The sequence below is a fragment of the Typopeltis vanoorti genome, chromosome 18 (assembly GCF_054136105.1).
Source record: "Typopeltis vanoorti isolate ZY-2024b chromosome 18, IOZ_Tvanoo_1.0, whole genome shotgun sequence".
NCBI classification, from domain to species: domain Eukaryota; kingdom Metazoa; phylum Arthropoda; class Arachnida; order Uropygi; family Thelyphonidae; genus Typopeltis; species Typopeltis vanoorti.
Window position 1 is genome coordinate 39,497,123 of NC_143566.1, and position 18,093 is coordinate 39,515,215.

The window sequence follows — 18,093 nt, forward strand, 5'->3', positions numbered from 1 at the left end:
TATCTCTATTTTGACATTTTTTTTTTTTCAAGTTCTCTTTGAAGATGGCATCCTTATTCCCTCTGTGAAAATGTTAGGTCTGGTTGAGCACATAAGTGTCTTTGAACATGTTGATCACTGCTATTAATTTGGATGTGCTTGTTGGAGTGTCACAAATCACTTCTACGAGGCATGGAAAGTTCGTTCTGTTCTTTTGTTTGTTTATAAGCCTGAAACAATGCACCTGACAATATTTTTAGAATTTATGTTGCATTCTTCTGCTTCTGATTTTCCATTGGAAAGTTCAAAATAACAGCGTTGAATTTTTTGTTTTTGGCTTCCATTGAGTTGTATACAGTTGATGCGATTAGGCTGAGGAGTACATTCACGAGCAAAGGTGAACTTGTTGCGGCACTGGTTGTTGATTTGTTCAACGTTAGTTTCCACTCCGCATATTTTAGAGGTAAAAGTTTTGTTCACAGCATTGAACAAAAGTTCAGGAGGTGTTTTATAGAAGAGAGAACAGAGGTTGAGGTCGATAAATAGCTTGTGTGGCAACTCGTCTAATTTGGTGCAGGAAGCTTGCAGCCAGTGGCAACAGAACTCGCAGAAGATACCTTTAAAAAAAAAAAAAATCTGTGACACCAGCTTTACAGGTGCGCCTCGTTGTGGGTTTGTCGGTGGCAACCGACGGTGCTGCACTGGTGAGAGGTGCTCGTTCTCTCACTGGGTGTTCGTTCGTCATTGGCTTTTGTTGCTTGATCTCATCGATATTCTGGCAAAACACATGGCCATTCCATCATAAAAATATTCCTATTGTTTAGGCTTCGGAAATTTGTTGTTTCCTGGAGGTTGAGGACTTACCCTTATTGTGTTTATATTTCTCATTATATTTTGGGAAGTATGGGTGACTGTCCATCTCTTCCTCTGGAAAAATATCGAGTACATCATCGGATAAGTTAAAGTCTTTTGCTTCTTGGTTCGTTGTTGAAAGGGGGTATCAATGGTATCAATACTTGGTTGGAGCTTTGTTATGGCTACTGAAACAACTGAAGATGAAGGATTCATGCTTGAGTGATTTTTGTTTCAGAGCTTCCCACCCACTATGGAGCCACATATTGATTCCCACTCTCCAGCAGGCAATGACTGTACTTGTGGGTGGAATGCCAGGGTTATCCCAGATGCCATAATGAGCACCACAGCAAACTGTGGGCCCTGTCCACTGACCATGGGGTAATAGATTCACTGCAATATTCTCGACCCTTGCAGGACCACCTGTCTTTCAGAAGCAAAGGCTAAAATAGTGCAAGACTATCAGTGTCCCCCTTTCTGGATGTCCATGGGTCAAACTGCATGGCAAACACGATGGGGCAAGGCATCAGATCCCAGTGATGGAAGTCTGGAAATAGGATAGTTAGAAAGATTCAGGAGAATTAGAGCAATGAATACATCAAAAAAAGCAAAGAAAAAGAAGAAGAATGAAAAGGGCCAGTACCATCACTAGGAAATACCCTCCACCACAAACAGGTGCATCACATGGAGGGGCATTAATTGTTGTTGAAGGAAGTATTTCTATCGAGTTGACTTTGAGTGATTGAAACATGACACTTAAAACTGAACCTTGTGAGCATCTTACTCTTTGGAACATGATCAGTACATACCAGTTCACATCTGAACTTGGAAGAAACAGATAAAAAGATAAGGACATAAAAATAAGGAGAATACATTCTATAGCAAAGAAAACTGATGGTGAATCCTCACATTTTACAAAGACATCTCTAATGGATGCCTCCAGCTGGAGTCAGTGATTTGTAGAAGAATGAAATTTTTTGAAGCCAGGTTGTGTTCTGGAAAAAAAAAAAAAGGAAAAAGATTTTTTTTTTTTCTTTCTCTCTCCAGAAACCACAAAAGATGATAGTTAACCACTTTTTCCAGTATCGTGCATAAGCAGCTGGTCAGGACAGTTGGACAGTAGTGTATGAGGGTTTTGGATCCTATCCTGGTTCAGGAAAGGAGATAATAATTGCCTTTTGCCAGGTATCTTTAAAATATGCTCGCAGAAAATTATGCAGTTGATCTATCGATGGTGGCAATGGATGTTTTATCATCTTGTAATGTACATTATCTAGTCCAATAGGGGCTGGACAGTACTTTAGCAAAACAACTTAATTTTTTTTCTCTAGTGAACAGTTTATTCGAAGAATAGAGAATTGTTGTTTTCCTGCTTTGTTTTATGGCCAAGGAACTCAGAGAAGATTTTAGCAACAGTCTTCTCGAAAGTGCCAGCAGATAGATCAACTGTTCAACCATTCTATATAAGGATAAAGAGGTGGGAGGTCTGCCCTTCATTTTCTGGAATTTTTCATACTTGTTTATTGTCGGTTGCACTTATTACAAAAAATGTGTATTAGATCCGGGACTGCTTCTTACTCTGATGCCAGATGTGTTCTGTTAGAGCTTGGCTACATTTGAAAGTAATGAGGTTTATTATTACAGTGTATTTTAAGAAAATATCCCAACCTTTCTTCTGACCTTTTTTGCTGCTGTGCAGTTGCCATCAGTTTCCATATTTTCCACACAGGAAAATATGGAAACTGATGGTGTTTTTTTGAACTGCAGCTGTGGCAGCTTGTGTGATACTCTGTCACGAGTCACCAGATCACTAGTAGTAGTGGTGCTGATCCAGTCAGCTTGCTCACTTTTCCATCATGATATCCATAATGGAGTTAAAGGTTGCCCGTGCAGAAAAGTGATCACTCATCAGTAACCCAGAGTGGAAAAAGGGAGAGTGAGCAGATGGTTAAGTTGATGGCAGTGAATTTTCTGAAAGGTGTATGGAAGAGATTGCTTCCTGTGTTTAGGAGGGAGAGATTATTATTAGGAGCATATGCTCCAGCCCTCTTCCTCTGATGCTAGTTCAACCATTACCTCACAGAATGTATGTCCATTACTAACACTAGCTCTCCATTAAAATTAAGGGATTGTAGGCACTATGCTACATACTAATATTAAAGTTCCAATTGAGAAGTGGACAGCAACTGCTTCTACATTTGTATTAAGGAACTTGCTAGAAGTAGGCATGATTGCCAACTATGAAGGTGACTTCCCCTTGGGGAGGTCCATCCTTTGTTGGATCCTTTTGACAACTCCTTTGCGGGAATGTTTTCATTATCTCTTTTGGTGGTGTCACCTGGCTTCCAATTTTGTGAGATACCTTGCATTTTTATTTTTTTTCCTTTTTAGAAAATTGTAGAGGCAAGTATCCATCATTTTATCTTCATTAGGAAAAATATCCAAGATGTTTTTACAGATAATATACTAAGTACCCTGGGCATTGGACACCACTGCCGAGGGTACTTAGTATATTATCTGTTTTGCCTTTTCATGCCATCTGCAGATGGGCCATCGTTTAGAGGGTATGTAGGCACATCTTTGATCATATGTGGTGCAGATCCTATTATTTTCTGAATTCGTGGATTTTTATGTACTAGAATCATTTTTTTGCACGTCCACTGTAGTGAGCCAATATCAGTTTCTCTCTTTTATCAGTTCTAAAGAGACAAGCAAATTATATTGTTCAGAGATGTTATAGTTATGAAAAGGCAAGATTGATTTATATGTCAGTCTACCTACTATCACTATCACAATTGGAGAATTTTGGTGTCCTTCTCTTACATTCCTTGTCTTCATGATGTTTACTGCCAAATCGGGAACAGATTGCAGAGTTATAACAGACAGTTTGAGAATGACAATACATTTGACATTTAAAGGAGCATAAAGTGTTGGTAATGTAGAGCCTAACCAAGCAGTAGACATCCCACTTCAACAGATGTTTAGTGTTTCAGAGTAATGAAAGTAAAGATTGATTACTAAAATAAAGAGGTTTCTGTTGGAAACCAGGTGACTATCCCAAAATATGAGTATTCTCATGACTGTCACTCCTTGGTCTTTCATATCAGAGCAGATCACATTGGGAACATCAAGGAGATCCCACTCTGTAATTACTTGTTGAGAATAATTCAAAGCTTTGTGAGGTATGGCCGTAAGTGGTATTCCCAGAATACATATTGCGCAGAGATGTTGTGATGGGTGATGTTGCTTTTATCTCTTGAAAGTAAGTTTTCTACTGGTTTTGGGGATCATGCCAACTGTTCTGAGTGAATAAGAGAGACATCTTCCCAAGTGCCCATTCACCAGTTGAGTGTAGTATTAACAACAATGTTGTTATTGCTGTCTCTGAGTTTTTTTATTTTGTTTTTAATTTGCTATTTTGAAGGTGTCTTGGCTTATCCCCATATTTCCACAGATCACACCACACGGAACAGATAGTGTCAAAGCATTTTGATCCCAGTGGGTTATCTGGCAGACAGGATAGTAAAAAATGTCTCCGGAGAAGGTAGAGAAAAGAATATGGGAAGAAAAACATGAAAAGGAATAGGAACAAAAAGGACAGTACTGTCAGTAGGATGTCTGCTCCAACATGAACAGGTACTTCAATAGGAAGAAACTCTGGAGTGACACACTAATTCATCTTCATTTTAAAGAAGTCCTTTAAATTACTCCTTGGGTCATATATAAGATTTAAGTCTTTTCCAACCAAAGGAATGTGCTGTATTGGCTATCTGAATATGCTAAACCGTGAGGGTGAATTAGCTAGTCTCACAAGAGAGTGAAGTGTTTTAACCCACCAGAAACTTGGGTTTCTCATCCACAGAAAAACACAAATCAGCCAGAGGGGAACATAATTTACAGATATAGCTGAGGGTGCAGATAGGATAGCTGCCCTATCATAAGCAGAAATCCGATTTCTAAGAAGGCACGTTATTTGGTTGTGAAAGGCCACTGTTAATTTATATGTATACTTGTTTATTAACATTAAAATCAGATTTCTTTTTATTGATTTCTGTTCAGGTATTTTTTGTAATGTAACAGAATTGCATATATACACATCTCACCATACCAAACACTATTACAGTAAACACACAAAAACAAGACAAAAGCAGCTTGTTTTGGTACATTCCAAAATCCCATGACCTTAATGCTATTCCAAATATAGTATGTTCTAGAACAGGGGTTGGCAACTGACAGCCAGCATGCAGCCCAAACGTGCATTTTTGGCTGCCCATAAAAAGTTGACCATACTTACATAACATGTGGTCCGTATGTTGAATTATTTAAATAATACATTTTATAATATGAATAATAAATTTAAAATAATTTTATACCTATACTTCTTGATATCGCCATGCAACTTGGTGCAAGTCAACCTTGTGGGTCGTCATGAGTGGGGATAACAAAGGCCACTTAATCCGACGAAAACCGAGATTTTGGCACACATTAAAGAATGCATTTTCTTTAGAAAATATCCAAAAATTTTGTCGATGCTTGCTAAAAAAAGCAGAGACACACACATATTGTGATGCATAATCTATATTACTTTGTTTTTACGTGATAATATTTCATTGCGTTTCATTTTCATGCTTGTTTCATATCTCGTATTTTAAATATTTCTGTTTTTTGAGACTGATATAATAAAAATTGATAACTCAAATATTTTTTTCACTTACTATTTTCGCTTAATTAAACTCTTGCGGCCTGATTATTAAAAATAAAAATTGAATGTGGCCCGTGAGTCTGAAAAGGTTGCCGACCGCTGTTCTAAAAAATGACCTGCAGTAATAAACATTCCATTTATTTTTTAAATCAATTCTCTATAGCAATACTTGTCAAGACACCTACTTAATGCTATCACACCCTCTATCATCTTGAAAAAAAAAAAAAAAAAATTCAGTACAATCGTTAAAATTATACGTTAATTTAATCCAGCATTTGAAGAATATCAGTTAAGTATGCATCACAAAAAACATAAATTTTATAAAGACATTTAAAAATTACCAATTTCTTTGAATTTGTTTCAACTAATTTTATGACATTCACAGTCAGGTCATAGAATCATGTGCCAATCTTCATATGAATACCGTCCTCATGAAACTTTTAACATTGCTCTCTGGGGGTGGACGGCAGGATAGGACTACATGAAAACATTACATAATTACTATTTTCTGTCATGACTCCAATATTATCAGATCTTAAGTTTTATCTTCTTATATATTACTCCTTGTGTATCATCTGTCTAGATCTTGGTCTTCCTATGAGTCATTTTATTGCCATACTGGCAAAGAATACTTGTTTTTCTAATCTTCCCCTCTCCAATGCTGTTTAAGTTAGCACACCAGCTGAGATAAGGTCTGGTAACTCATTCCTGAATGTTCACAATGTCTAGGTCTTTCCTAATATTCTCATTTTAATATGATGTTCTCACTGATGCCATCTGGTCATTACTCTAATCTTTCCCAGAACTCTCATGCAATGGTCTCCGGTATCCAGTTTTTTTGTTTTTTCCTAATCCAGGTCTTTTCTTTTCCTAATTCAGATCCACAAGTTAAAACTGGTTTGAACACTATCTTGATGAAACCGATGTATTTAAACCAAACAATTATTTGGCTTGTCAAATACACATTTCTAAATACTGTGATCTCACTATTCTATATAAATTTATTCACTTGACATCCTACCATACTAGCTCTGGTAATTATGTTGTCTCTATCCTCTAAATTAGCTCTATTTTCACAAAAATCGGGTCCTAAATCTTTTATTTGTTTTATAAGTTCTCCATTTAGGATGCAGCTGATGCTTTCAAAGTTCCTGCCTATTTTCATTGTCTGTCTTTTTTATTATGGATTTTCATACCAAATTTATTACTACACTTATTAAGTTTAGTCAAGGAACGATGCAGATTTCAACTGGATTTGTTTACAAGTATAACATCATCTGCATAAAGTCAAGCTCAGATAAACATCCCATTTTGATTTCAGCTTTAACACCAATTTTCCTTAATGTGTTCGTTAAAAATAACAGTGGAGATAATGGGCTTCCTTGTTTCACACTTATTTAACATTAAACCATTTTTCTGTGCCTCCAATTCAAGCAACTTACTTACACCTTAAGTTAGGTCTATGCACTGCTCAATATAATGTACCATCTAGACCATATAACAGCAACATTCTAAACAGCTGTCCTCTTGACACCTTGTCATATGCCTTTCCCTATCTACAAAACTTAAACACAAATCCTTGTTACATTCTAATTATTTCTCAACTATTTGTCTTGAAGTGAAATCTGATCCTGACAATCTCTATTTGACCTAAATCCAGTTTGTTCTCTTCAAGCTTCTCTTCTACCATTTTTTCTTAGCTTTTCTCAAGTCTACTTGCATAAATCTTACCAGGAACATTAAAGCTTTATTCCAAGCATCTAGAATTCAACCATATGACTAGCCCTTCTGAATTATGTCCCATTATATAACTTTCATACAATCATATTTGAGCATTTCTGGTCGAAAGCTTTCTCCACCTCAAGTATTGATACGTATTCCTGATTGCTTTTTTACCACTGTGTTGTCACTGCTTGTTTCATTTAGCAACATTTCAAAGTAATTACTCTAGACACCTAGAATATTTTTATTCTCACTTTTCATAATCACATTTATTATATCTAATTCAATTTACTACTCTTTCGTCCATTTCTAAGCTCTTTCAACAGCCTCCAGATATTTTGCTACCTTCCTTGCTATCTTCTTAGCAAAGTTTTCACATGATTTTTGTTTAGCTAGTTTTACATGGTGTTTTTCTTTCTTACATTTTTCTCTATATTCTCTAAAAGCACACACAAGCTGGCTTATTAGCTAGGAACTTTGGATACACTCTCTTCTTTTCCTTCTCTACCTCTTTCACATCCTAAGTCCATTGTGGAGTTTTGATTTTCCTATCCTTACAGACAACCACAATACATCTCTATCTGGCTGAATAAATCATTATTTTCTTCAGAGTTTGTCACAGAATCTCCAAGGTTTGGAAATTCAGTGGCAAAGTTTGTGTTAAAACTTTCATACATAGTCCAATAAGAAATTTAAGTTTATCCTACTTCCAATATCAAATCCTTTGTATACTATTGTATCCTGATCATATGGATGTAGAATTAACTTATTTTGATAGAGTTTACATCAGCATGAAGCAAAATTATCATTTAATTATAATGTATACAAAAGAAGAAATTCAAAACAGATTAAAAGAAAGAAACTTTTAATTGGAGGTAAAATAAAAAAGCAGCACTGTTGGAAAATTATTCACGCTAAATGTAAACTTCGAGCAATGTACATAATTATGCATAATTGAGATCATTTTAAAACACTGTGTATTGCTTTCATTGTTGTTCCATATTATGATGCAATCTGTTAAAGTTCTCATAATACAGCAGGTCTATCTCCAGAAATAGAAACGGGAAGGCGTAAAATGGAGATAGTTGTCCAATAAACAAGAATTTTTTGGAAAAAACATGAATGTATCAACATTGCATATGTTATTCACACTTTGCTATTACACAATTTCGTGACTTCAAAAAATATAGTTAACCCTCATTATACCAAACTTGTAGTGATTACAGAAATAATTTTGTATAATGGGTAGTGTGCTATTCAAACATGATTTGATTATAAAAAATGGAATTTCTTTAAATGTCCACCTATTCAGTATCAGGAGCAATTAAAAACTGCTTCACCCGCTCTCTAATATGCTGAAATGAACAGTAGGATAAAATATAAGCAGTTCATGCTCTGAGAGCAGTATATGACTGCACAGGAATTTGAAAGGAAATGAAAAAAGCAAATAGCCTTCAAAAATCAAAAACTAAAATTGATAATTTTTGCAAGTTTATTTGCTAAAACTCAAAAATAGTCGGAAGAGTGATTTGTACACTGTGATACAAAGATCAATTAACATGTTCGCTGCCAACTACAAGTATACTCGTAGTTCGTATATGAGCTTCACAAGCCAACTTCGAGTATACTTGTATGTCGATTTACCAACCTCCTATGCCAAACATGAGTTAACCCTTAGTATAATTACGTTAATTTGGACCCTTGGATTCTGAATAAAGTGGAGAGTGCGTCTGGGGGATTGATAGAAGGAAAATAATTTCAACTAAAATATAGTATATTATATATGTGCCTCAGAAGCCAACTACGAATATACTCATATGTCGATTACCAACCTCCTATGCCAAACCAAACGCGAGCTAATCCATAGTATAACACGTAATGTGTAAATCAATTTAAAACTGATAAAATCAATAAAAATAATAAAATGAAATCAATAAAATAAAAACCAATTTATTCAAATTACATATGATACAGTTTAAAACAATTTTCCATGCACGATGGTGGTTTTTCCTGGCAAACAGGACAATAATAACATGTTTCGCGTCGTTGTTTGTTTCGTGTACATACTCGGCTTGGCTTTGTCGGCGAATATTTTTTTCTGTAGGTGGTAAAATTTCCAAATAATGAAGATCGCGAATCCTGCTGATATTCTGTGATACTGTAAGCTCATCCATTCCAACAAAAACTGAGATAAATTGATCTCTAAATTTTAATGTAGTCATTGCGTTTCCAGTAATTATATTATAAAATTTCTGCGCATTTTGAATGTATATATCAAAAATGCATATTGCCAATTTCTTTGACCATCTAATTGTCTTTTGTAAGGGGGGAATAGTAAGAAAGCATGTGATCAGAAAGATCGATGCCTGACATACCCAAATTATAGTCCCTAACGATATTTGGTTTTAATTGAATTTTACCATTCCGATTTTTTGCTTCAACCATTTCAAATTTGTGCATATTTGAAATGGAAAGAACTTCCCTCTTATTCCTTCCATTTGCGATGATGAATTCATTAAATTCATCATCGCTCATATTAGCGTACGCTTCTAATTCTTTATCAGTAAGTTTTCTTTTACTGGTCATAGCGAAACTGAAAGTTCTTAAAGACTAGACGCAATAAACACATTCTTCAGCTCATGTAATATATGGGTGGGGTGATACAAGATTACTCGTAGTTGGCGTATGAAACAAAATTCTGTCTGATAAGCTGGCTACGAGATTACTTGTAGTGACCTTGAAGACGCGAAAGCGCTTGGAGTGCGGGAACAAACCATGCCCGAGTAGCGTGGCAGCAAACGTCTTAAATACAGGAAATGCCACATCAATTTCAAACTTAAAGAATAATATAATAATACCTTCTAGAATGCTTAAAATATGGGCAGAGGATTGAGAGCAGTAATACATCTACCTGGAGCATCACAAGTATGCTTAAAATAGGATTAAACTCAGGAGACCTGGCTGGCCAGTCCATATGTAAGATAGTCTCTTCTTGAAGATATTGGTGCATGGGAATGAGCATTACCTTCTTGCAGGATAAATGTCTCCCCTATCACACCCGAATAATAGGGGTACAAGACCTTGTCTCTCTAAGTGGCAGCATTCATGGTTCTGCCAGAAAGCACATACAGGTCGGTGATCCACCTAATGAGATGCCTCCTCACACCATCACACTACTTCCACCATAAGTGTTCCTTTCATGGATATCAGAGGGATGATACTTTCTCTAGTTCTCTCCAGATCAGAGCTCACCTAGTTATCACTTTGTATAACAAATCAGGACTTGTTAGTAAACAGCACCAGCCCACATTGGTCTTCCATCCAGTTGACGAGGAACCTGACCCATCTCAAATGTTCTCTCCCGTAGTGTGGAGACGGAGGCATGCAGACTTAAGGTCAGGTAGCAGACCCTCCCCCCCCTTGTGAATTCATCTGCACACATGGGAAACTGATACCAATATTCTTGTAGCTGACACCTGACAAAAAGCCAGTTCATAGGCATAGGTAGCACTTCTGCTTCAACAAGTAGAAAATCTGAGATATTGGTCACCCACTGCAGTTATATCCCGTGCATTCCTTCACTGTGATGTTGTTTGTGATTTTTGGAATTGGTTAATTGGTTCTGTAGTCTGCAAACCACAGAATGACTCGTGAGCAACCATTTGGCAACCTTCATCTGAGTTCATCAGTTAAATGATGTCTTGCAGTCATATGTAAAATTTTGCTATCATGAGATGTCTTGTTCTCATTCCAGACACAAAATGGAAATACACTCTAAAATGCCCACTTTTATCTGTGGCTGATTTGCACACACTGCTGACAATGCCACCAATTTGTATACAATAAAGAGCATCACCATTTGTATAATATACCAGACTTTCATATCCCCCTTCCTGAGTTATTGCAATTTTTCTCTTTGTTCCTTAATTTATGAACACCAGTATATGTTTCAAACACAATTTCATGAATTTCAATAAGCAGAAGTCGAAAGTATAGTTGACCCTCAGTATAGCAAACTTGTAGACACCACAGGAATAGCAAGGTACAGGGTATGGTAATCTATCATTTATCTGGCATTCAATACAATGTTACTTCACTTAACTGACCCTTGCATTTTAACCAACTTTTGGTGGAGTACCATGCAATTATACTTCAATTATCTAACCCTTCAATTATCAGAACTTGCTGCTCAGATAATTGAATAAATGGTATAAATATTAGTTTTCTGTATGAACATATTCTAGCAATGATGTTCAACATACTTAAGTAGTTTTGGCCAGGACATTTAATCAGTTTCTCACAACTAGCTAGTTTGTTATAATTAGAGTCAACTATATATATCCAGTGTTACAAATATCAAATTTCTTACTTATTTGAGTGCCTATGAAGATGCTTTTTGTATCCATCATCCATTAGCAAAATCTCTGGATTGTATTTTTCATCTTTTGCCCATTCTCCCCATTCATCAATTAAACAATTTATAGGTTTTAATTCTTTCTTTAGTTTCTTTCCTTTCCTTCCTCTTGGCACTGGAGCAGAGAGACCTTCAAAAAAATAAGGGAATTCAAGTTAAAACTAGAGTATTTTAGCAGTTGAGAGATACATCAGGTACTAATAATGTGATGATATTCCTTTTAAGTTCTGCTCACAAGACAAAATATTAAGATTTGTATAATTATTTGAAAAAATTTTTTTTCTCTTAAGGATGTTATTAAGGCAATGCAGATAAAAAAATAATTGCTTTCCAGCTGTTGTGAGAAAATTAAGGATTACTGAATCTTATTTAGATCAATCTAGCATTGTAACTGCTAGATTCAAGCAGCTTTTCCGTTGGAAATTTTCACTTAAATGAAAATTTCCAATGCTCATATTTCTTGGATTCTTAGATATTTGCCCACCTCAGAAATTGACTCAAGGTCATTCATTTATCAATAGTAATATATATTTTAAAAACGTGGTTAACCTATGTGAAAGAAATTAGAATTTAACATAAATAATTATGTTAAATAATTACACGTTGCAACATAAACATCATTCAGGGAGAGTGTACATGACTGGTTACAATCATTCAAAATACAATCGCAAGTTTCATGTCAAACATTTATGCAAAAATAGAAAATGAACAGTTTAAATATACTGTTTCATAACTGAAACAAAAGTTTTCATGATAGAATAAATACAACTCATGCTGTAATGATGAGTTATATTGCACACACTTTCTAGCATCTTGGTCATAGCTAAGTGAACAGAAGAAAATACTATTAAAGTTCAATGAAACCAATTATAGCTCTGTAATTCAAGGTTAACTGATTAAAAAAAATAATAATAAATAAATAAATAAATAGAAATTGTGAGTTGCTTATGGAGATTACTTCCCAGAACTTTCAGACAGGCATGTAACCCAAGCTGGTGTTTTCCAATTGTCAGGGAACAGACAATCAAATTTAAATCTACTGTAGCACAAAAATCTTGCTTTGATTCCAAAGAACTCTATGCTTAATGTCTATGGCACAGGAAGCAAGGCAGAGCTTCCTGATTCTAAAAATTTGACGATATCTTGGTGTTCTTGGGTTCTCATCTAGCACCAGGGTCAAATCTTTCTTTGACCAACAGATTTATATCTTAACTGTTCCTTGAAACTTGCGAAACTCTTATGATATCACCCTAATCTTAATTGTTCAGATTGATTGCCTGTCTCGAAGTTCTAAGCAGCCACAGGCATAAACTTTTCATAATTTATTTTTACTCTGGACAGACTCAATATTTGATTACTAACATCAAATAGTGAGATCAGAAGTTACCAGGGCCTTTCTTTTCATGCATACAGACTAGATATAGAGCTCTGAAATGAAACCAAGTTTGTGTGCTACAGTCGATTTAAATTCAATCCTCTATTCTTTGAGATTTGTGATACATGGCAATCACCTTGATCTTACATGCCCAGATTTCATGTCCGTCATAAACTTGTGGAAAGTAATCACCATTAACTCTTAATTTTTTTTTTTTTTTTTTTAAATATCAATTACTTTATTTGCCTTCAAATTACAGGGTTATACTTGGTTTCAACATTACTAGTACATTCTAGTCACTCAGCTATGTGAAGATTCTTTTTTTGCAATTCATATTCTGAATGTTGCATCCAGTATTCTATACCCTCCCTCAATGAAGCTTGTTTTGCAATGAGTGAAATATATAAGAGTTACATTAAATTCTAATTTCTTTTATATGCATTAACCTTTTTTTTAAAAATATTTATTATTATGTCAAGCACACATTTCTATAAAATGTCTAGTCATTTATCATAATAAAAATCTTTGAAATACTAAGGAATGAATTAAAAAAAGGAAAAATGGAATAATCCCTATAAATACTTAAAAAAAATCAGTTGCATGACACTCAGGCAAAATTGAGGATATAGCAGTGCCATTATTTGTAGGATGAACAACTGATATTTATACAATTTTATGTATGTAAAATTTTTATATTTAGCCAACCTGATACTTCTTGCAGAGTTCTGAGAGAGAGAGAGAGAGAGAGAGAAGATATTCTAGTATTATTATCAAAATTTGCATTCACACTATTGATGTTAATTAAAGCAGTACTTTCCAAAAACTGTGACATAAAAACAATGGCTAATATAAAGATTACTGACAATTAGAAAATGAAAGCTGTTTTAATTACTGTTTGATCTTTTATGGTACATAAAAGGAAAACATGTGCCATGTCACACACTACACTGAATCGACAATTAACTATATATAGGTATATAATATAAAACTGGTGTAAAGATGTATAAGATTAAAATTAGTTATAATTAAAACGTTCTAATTAAAAAATATCATAAATTTGTTTGTATACAAGTATTTAGGTTCATTTCTTATAAAAAATCAAAAATTTAAGGTAAATATCACATACTAGTTAAAATCTGCTGAGCTTATAAAAATTCAGTTAAATTACTAAAAAGTGATAATAGTAAATTCCCGGAATGAAGCAACTAGCCATAGAAAAACAAGCTCAGTCTTCCCATTAGCAAGTGGTAAGCAATAAATTATTTTTACATGAAACAGATATAAATTGCAAGTTCACTTTGTATTCTTTATAAATGGTTTGGCAGGTTCTTCACAGAACTTCACAATAATTCCATGAATTCCAAGAGCAACGGTAGAAAAGAATTGGATTGGAATTTGAAGATGATCAAAAGTTTTGTTTCATTTATGAAACATTAATGCTATGTAAATTTATTTTAAACTAACAATAAAGCATTTATCATTTACATTATATTCAAAAAGAATTCAAAAGGCATATGACAAGGAGCAAAGAGAGAAGCTATTCAATACGCTACAGTTATATGGTGTCAATGGGGCATTATATCAAGCAATACTTAGTCTTTATTTGAGTTGTAAGTCAGCAGTTAGAATTGAAGGAAGTACACGAAGATGGTTTAATGTTAAATCTGGTGTGAGACAAGGATGTACATTATCCCTTCTGTTATTCATTATCTATACGGATCACATTATGAAGGAAAGTTGTATTAAACAGGATATCAAAATTGGAGATGTTAATGTCAGCTCTTTGCTTTATGTGGATGATGTTATACTTCTAAATAAATCCGCTACAAATCTGCAAGATTCTCTGAAAAAATTGAATAACTGTTGTAATAGACATGGTATGAAGGTCAGCAATAAAAAGACAAAGACAATGAAAATAAGCAGAATCACTGAAAATGTCAACTGTGTTGTGAATGGAGAACCTGTGGAACAAGTAAAACATTTCAGCTACTTAGGCACGATTTTTAGTGAAGATGGTAAATTCAGTATAGAAATAGACAACAGAATCAGCAAAGCTGGTATGGTGGGAAGTCAACTGAATAAATTCATATGGAATACTAAATTAGCTGTGTAAAAGAGCGTGTTCAAACCAGTTTTAACTTATAGATCTGAGAGCTGGGTCAGAAGGAAAACACTTGACTAAAGACTAGAGTCCGCAGATATGAGAGTCCTGAGAAAGATTAGAGGCGTGAACAGATGGCATCAATGGCAATATCATATTAGAAATGAGGATATTAGGAAAGAACTTGATATTGTCAGCATCCAGGAATGCATTAGCAGAGCTAATCTCATGTGGGAGGGTCACTTAAACAGAATGAGCAAGGAAAGATTAGCAAAACAAGTGTTCTCTGCCAAGTTGGCAGGAAAACGACCCAGAGGAAGACCAAGATATAGGTGGATTGATACGGTACAAAGTGCCTTAGACGATAGAAATATAAGATCTGGTAATGTTGGTGTCTTGACAAGTAACAGACTGATTTGGAGGAAAATTGTAGATAGGAAGTTAGTAATGATGTAATTTTTTCATGTAATACTATCATATCCAATGATACATGGCAGGAATTTGATGATAATGATGAGAAATGAATAGATATAATGTAACATATGCACTAGACATATTAAAGTAAGTTTCGCGGATTTCATATGTAACAAAAGTTATACAGAATTTATTCAAAAACTCCAAAATATTTTGTCCAACAGTACATGAACATCGTCAAGAGATGATAGATCATTAACTACACCCAAAAGATGATTCAAAATAATGATTCATGAATGAGTCATGATATTACACTAATTGAGTTCAAAGGAACAATCATGGCATGTTGTGCAGATTAAAAAAAAAATAAAATAAAATAAAATAAAATAATTATTATTAATTTTAAAAAAATTATGTCAATAATAGCAATTAGTTCCCAAAACTTGAATATTGGCATAAAATCTGATCATGGCAGGTTCAGATGATTTCTTAGTGTTTCACATGTTTCAAGGAAAAGGCGATCGAATTTGAACTTGCTGGAGAGAAGTAGTCTTGTCTGGTTCCAAAGAACTCTGTGCCTAGTGTCATTATCACGAGAATCCCAGACTTGTCAGATTCTAAAAATGTAATATTGTCTTCATTTTAGAAATTATGGACTTTATAATAGAGTCATAAATGACTCTTTTAATTTCACAATTTCGATCTTCATATTAAGATCATCATCTGGAACATATACACATATACAGGACAAGCTGAGTTACATTACATACAGTAAGCTAGAGAAACAATGATTTGATCACAGGTTATTCTACTGGCATGACTCTAGTGAAAATAAATAAATAAATAAAAAAATAAAAATTAATTAATTATTTAGAAACTATATCAAGTAAATTCTATTTATGATAACATGAGCAAACATTCTTTCTTATCAATAGTTTTCTTACAGTAACAACGATGTCCTATTTTTAGCATTACAATGGGTTCCGAAAATATTCCGATGATGGTCAGACAACCAAAACGGCTTGCACCCCATTAATGCTCCTACCTGCCCCAGTTTTCCCATAAAACCCTTCCCCCAAAGAAGCACCCTTAGGTATAATATATATATATATATATATATATATATATATATATATATATATATATATGAAAGAATGATCATTAACTCGGTTAACATACATATTTTTATGAAGATTTGAATGACTAGAACCGAGATTTAAGTAAAAAGGTTTTAATATAAAAACACGACTAGTTCATAGTCTTTTAACCTTCAGTGTTTAGTGTTTTTTTTCTTTCTTTTATAATGTCACCTGATGAAGGCTGTTACAGGCCGAAACTAGTCATGTTTTTATATTAAAACCTTTTTACTTAAATCTCGGTTCTAGTCATTCGATTCTTCATAAAATATATGTGTATATATTATTTTAGGAAAAAACCCAGGCTTTCAAAATTATTCTTCCTGCCTTGCGTCAAACACCCCCCCCCCTTTTTTTAACAGCCTAACAGCAGAAATATGGAGAATGAAGTCATCCTAGCATCTAAACAAGGTATGTACAAAAATTTCTTCCTCAATTATTCTGCTATATTTTCCTTTAAAATAAACTTATAATGCCCTAAAAATTTTCATGAGTAAAAAAGCCAATGTATTTAAAAATAAGGGACACTCCTAAACAAAAACAGGCTACAATAGCTGTAAAAGTAATAATTACAATTGTTATTTTTGATTTAGGATCCTGGATCCTAAATCAAAAATAACAATTACTAATGACTTCATCAATTACATTAGTATCCAGTAATGCAAAGGACATCTCTTTTTGGATGTGCATGTTATGCATTATGAAAAAGCCCACTACCCGGACTAGTTTCTACCATTACTGAGGTCTGATTAAGGGACCCACCAGGCACTGTGCTTACACTTGGATAAGGGATTAAACCAAAAATATAATTTCTTGGTATCTTTAATTTATAGTATAACCAAATAAAAAAACTTTCGACAATAAAAGGTTTTCTACTGAGCAGTAAATGGTAAATCCTGCTATAATGGTAACGAGTTTCAAACTTGGAGCAGGTTGCATTACGTCCATGAGGATGGTGACTTCTACATTTGGACTTGTCCTGTTTTATGGATGATAGAGATATATTATAAAGTAGGATCCTCAGTAGGTTGCGGAAAAAGATATCTTTGAAAGAAAGATAGAAAGGGAAAAAAACAAGTAACTTACTCATTGAAAAATTAGTAAGTTCTTTCTTCCAAATGTTGGACATTATCTTTTGCAATTAGCACATTGGGGTGTGTTCGCACTTTCAATCTTTGTTGTCATATTCATTACTACCATATCAAGAGGTATTCTCAGAATAACCACATTTTTGGCATAAAGAAATTGAGATGTTAAATGTAAGGATAATATTCCTGGATAGTATTAATCATTAATCCACTATCCTTATGTATGAGAATTCTTATGGCTAAAATTCAGAGCAGATTTCCTCATCAGAAGCATCCCACTCAAAATAACTCCTCTGTGCTCCGTTGAACT

The 18,093-nt window shown here is 34.2% G+C and overlaps 1 protein-coding gene across 1 annotated transcript in view; it reads right to left on the minus strand.

Moving 5' to 3' along the window:
- kis (chromodomain helicase DNA binding protein kismet) overlaps positions 1 to 18,093 on the minus strand; it is a 945,984-nt gene that overhangs the window by 464,848 nt on the left and 463,043 nt on the right. Inside the window, exon 28 of the mRNA XM_090408660.1 lies at positions 11,625 to 11,799. Coding sequence (XP_090264786.1) covers positions 11,625 to 11,799 — 175 coding nt within the window. The remainder of the gene's footprint in view (positions 1 to 11,624; positions 11,800 to 18,093) is intronic.